This window comes from Octopus bimaculoides, chromosome 2, assembly GCF_001194135.2.
Source record: "Octopus bimaculoides isolate UCB-OBI-ISO-001 chromosome 2, ASM119413v2, whole genome shotgun sequence".
NCBI classification, from domain to species: Eukaryota; Metazoa; Mollusca; class Cephalopoda; order Octopoda; family Octopodidae; genus Octopus; species Octopus bimaculoides.
In genome coordinates, this window is record NC_068982.1 from 185,852,698 (window position 1) to 185,857,258 (window position 4,561).

Here is a 4,561-nt window from a genome sequence, read left to right on the forward strand (position 1 = left end):
CGATATGTATGATTTATGATTTATTTATTTTTGTTCTTATTTCCTTGTGACAACAGCAAGTTTTATCACAGAGGCAAAAGAAAGACATTTTTTCCAAGAAAGACAAGGGACAGCAGCCAACAGCCGGTGCCAAAAGAGAGAGATTCCATGGTAAATCACAGAAACAGAAAATAATGCCATCGCATTTGGGACCAAAGAATCGTCATAGAGACAAAGGATTGCCTGTCGCTAAAGCAGGGAGGAAGATTAAAGAGAAAAGGATCAGAGAATTCCAAAGCAACCAAAAACAGAGTCAAGTACGTGTTATTTTTATCTTTTACTTGTTTCAGTCATTAGAATGTGGCCATGCTGGGGCACCACATTGAAGAATTTTAGTCGAATGAACTGACCCCAGTACTTAAATTTTTGTAAGTTTTAGTACTTACCGTATTTTAACATGTATAAGGAACCCGTTTTTTGTCAAAAATTAGGTTAAAAAAAATCTGGGAGTTTCTTGTACATGGATAGCATAATCCCTTACAAAACCGTTTTTCCAAATTTTAAACCTCAAAAATTACGGGGTTCCTTATACACATTAAAATACAGTATTTTATCAGTCTTTTTTGCTGGACTGCTAATTGACAGGGATGTAAACATACCAACACCGGTTGTCAACTAGTTGGTGGGAAACAAACACAGACACAAAGAAACACACACATGTTAGACTTCTGAACTCAACACGTTTTTTTCTTTCATTCTCTCTCTATTTATTTCTGCTTATTCTTTCCTGTCGAAGAGCATTGGCTCAAAATGTAAAAAAACTCTTAGAATATCAAATGTACATACACCTCAAATTCATGTTGTTCTGCATTTGCACCTATCCCTCCACATTAATTACTGGTTTGTCTTGCTTTTTCAGAAACCACAAAAAAGAAAAGCATTGTCAGATACCTTTGATTCAATGGTTGCAAAATACAAAAAGAAGATGTTAAACATGTCGTCATAGGCCATGTATTGATTGCACTGTCTTTGCTTTTTATGGTGAGAAACCATTGAGTGTGTGTGGTTCAATCACGTTATCATCTTCATCATAGTGAAGGAGATTTTTCCCTCATTCAGCTACAGAACATTTTTAACACCAACAAATTCAAATGCAGATTTATATCGCTTGAAATGATGTCTTATTAAATATTACTGATTCAAATAAAATCTGACATTGTTATCCAAACCAATACAAGGTTCTATTTTCTTATTGTTTTCCTTTTCAGTCACATTATCTTCTTACAGCTATAAATCTGTTTCTCTTTGTAATACCACACCCTCTGTCATCCATCCCCCCACACCTAAATCCACATTCTCGCTCCTATTCTTTTCTCGTTCACGAAGCCTCCTTTAGTCTCTTCATTCTTGCAAGTTACTCAGTGACCTCACTAATGCTAGTGCTACAAAGCAAAAGCACTCAGTAGACTCTGCTGCTCCCACCGAGTCATCATCATCATCATTTAACGTCCACTTTCCATGCTGGCATGGGTTGGACGATTTGACTGAGGACTGGCAAGCCAGATGGCTGCACTAGGCTCCAATCTGATTTGGCAGAGTTTCTACAGCTGGATGCCCTTCCTAACGCCAACCACTCCAAGAGTGTAGTGGGTGCTTTTTACATGCCACAGGCATGAAGGCCAGTCATACGGTACTGGCAACAGCCTCACTCAAAAGGTGTTTTTTATGTGCCGCCTACATGGGAGCCAGTCCAGCGGCACTGGCAACAACCTCGCTTGAATGATTTTCTAATGTGCCACCACCACAAGTGCTAGAAGGTGACTCTGGTAACGATTACGCTCAAATGGTGCTATTTACGAGCCACTAACACGGAAGCCAGACAGCTGCTCTGGCAATTAACACGCTCGGACAGTGCTGTCAGTGCACCACTGTCGCAGGTGCCAGTCATCGTGTATGGTTCAATTACGATTTCGATTCCAATTTCACTTGCCCCAACAGGTCTTCGCAAGCAGAGTTTAGTGTTCAATGAAGGAGAGGTTGGCATGGGTGCCAGTCGTTGGATTTGGTTCGAGTCATCGTTGAAAATGGTTTAAATGGATTACATAGTTCCTCATCAGAATCTTAATATTCTTCAGTATATAGACGAAGTCTATTGCTTCCATCAACAACTTAGAGAACCATATGCATTAACCAGATCCAGCCGTATGATGTTCAGACCCTTTTACTCTTCTTTGCATCTTGTAATGTATGTTCTACACATACATGCAGGAATTGTGGCGATTCCGGCATTCAGGACACTTTCATCCACAAAGCCATTATCTTGTTATCATCATTTAACGTCTGCTTTCCATGCTGGCATGGGTTAGACGGTTTGACTGGAACTGGTAAGCTAAGGAGCTGCAGTAGGTTCCAGTTTGATTTGGCATGGTTTCCATGGCTGGATGCCCTTCCTGATGCCAACCACTGCAATAGTGTAATGGGTGCTTTTTACATGCCACCAGCATGGGTGCCATTTACATGACACTGGCAACGGCCACAACTACGATTTCACTTGGCTTGACAAGCTTTCTCAAGTACAGTATATCGCCAATGGTCTCTGTCACTTGTAGTTGCCTCCGAGAGGCCTGACATTTGAAGATCTTGAACACAAAGTCCCATGACTCCAAGGATCTTTTTCTTTCCAAGAGCTGAAAACATTCCCCCCCATCTTCCTCCCAGTTCTACAAGCTCAGAGCTGGCACTGTGAAAGGTAGGTCTGGAGAGATACTTGAGATGTTTGAGTGGAGACGTAGATGTGTGCTGTGTTCAAGAGGTATGATGGAGGGTAGCCTCAGCTAGACTGCTTACGGGCAAAGAACATAGATACAAATTTTTCTGGGAAGGCAACAATGAAGGCCTAGGTGGTGTAGGTATTCTACTAGCAGTGAAATGGATGGATAAGGTCATTGAGGTAGTTAGAGATGTGATAGGATTATTAAGCTAAGAATAACTGTGACATCTCTGCAACTGTTTTGCACACCGGATTTGCAGATGCTCAAAAGGACCATTTCTACGAATCTTTTCTGAGGATCACCTTGACGACGACATTCTCATCATAGCAGCGACTTCAATGGACATGTTGGACATGGCAGCTATGGCTTTGCTTCCAGAAATGAGGAGGGGACAAAGCTACTGGAGTTTTACTATGCTCATGGCTTACTGGTCTGCAACACCAACTTCAGAAAAACCGCCAACCATCTGATCACTTATCAATCTGGGGGACACACTGGCCAGATTGAATACATCCTCACCAGACAGGGGTAAATATATGCTCATAAATGCAAGATTCTTCCCAGGGGAAGAATGTATAACTCAACATAAGCTAGTGATTTGTGATTTCAGGCATAGGGCCAGAAAGATTCTGAGACACAAGTCAATATGGAGCCCAAGGGTCGCTCAAATGGGCAAAAATTTAGAGATATCCTCAATGAGACTTATGATGAGGAGGGAGATATAGATATATGATGCAGAGGACAACTGGAGGTTCTTACGGGACAGTCTTCTAACGGCAACAGACCAAGGGTGATGTGGTGGTGGAACAGTAACGTTGATAGGGCCATAAAGGAGAAAAGAGTGGGGTGATGACAAGGATCTTATCAGAAACAAACTAACCAGATTGAATACATCCTCACCAGACGGGGATAAATATATGCTCATAAATGCATAGACTCGGCTGAGTCTATTATCAAGATTGTGCCGCCTCCCTCCCTTAACAGGGAAAGGAAAGCTTGTTTTTTTTTCTGTGTAGTAGCCACACTGAAAGAAACAGTATGGAAGACACAAGTAAGCGGGATAGTGGTAGGTACCTTCGTCTCTCCGGCCAAGGGCTGGTCAACTTTTTTAGTTTCCACCTCGATAGTAAGATCAAGCTGGAGAAGAGATACCTGTCACTGGATATATTCGCGAAAAGATGGAAGCCAGTCATGAACTTGCTGCGAGTGACTGGAACCAGGTAAGTGGGGCCAGAAGGAAACGTAAAGGTTCGAACCTGGCGGTTGGATGCCTTTCCTTCAGTTACACACATTGCAAAATTTGCAATTAAAAATGATTATCACGTTTAATTTTGAAATTTAAAAAGAGAAAAATATATAATTTTTAACCGCATGATATTTGTATATCATCATCCAAAACACTTTCGTTTGTAGTAAAGCAACTTCTTCGCCCTCTATGTTTGTTTGTCCCGTCTGTGTAAGGCTTCTGTAGTCTCCTTCAGAGAGACTTAGAAATATTAATAACTCTATTTCTGAAAACCAGTGGATAGATTCCACTGAAATTAGATAAATAACCTTCGAACAGACAGTCAGTAGCGCCGCCTGGCTGGAGCTTGGCTGCTCTGCATTGACAAGGGGCAACACCCTGAAACTAGTCTAGTCTGCAGATGCCAAACCAGCAAGGGGAAGCTGCTGACCTCCCCTGTTCGAAGGTTATAAAGGACACAGGTTTCGTGTGTCACATAGCTAGCTAGAGGCGATGGCTTCTTGGAGCTAATTCACGGCAGCTTTCGTCCTAATTTTGGGACTGCCATGTTGGCTTGGCGATAACT

General features: G+C 41.9%; 1 protein-coding gene across 1 annotated transcript in view; it reads left to right on the top strand.

Annotated features, from left to right (window-relative positions):
* Window positions 1–1,216, top strand: part of LOC106867246 (RNA-binding protein 28) — a 4,383-nt gene extending 3,167 nt beyond the window's left edge. The window contains exons 3-4 of the mRNA XM_014912059.2: window positions 57–296; window positions 899–1,216. Coding sequence (XP_014767545.1) covers window positions 57–296; window positions 899–985 — 327 coding nt within the window. The 3' untranslated portion in view covers window positions 986–1,216. The remainder of the gene's footprint in view (window positions 1–56; window positions 297–898) is intronic.
* The last annotated feature ends 3,345 nt before the right edge of the window (window positions 1,217–4,561 follow it).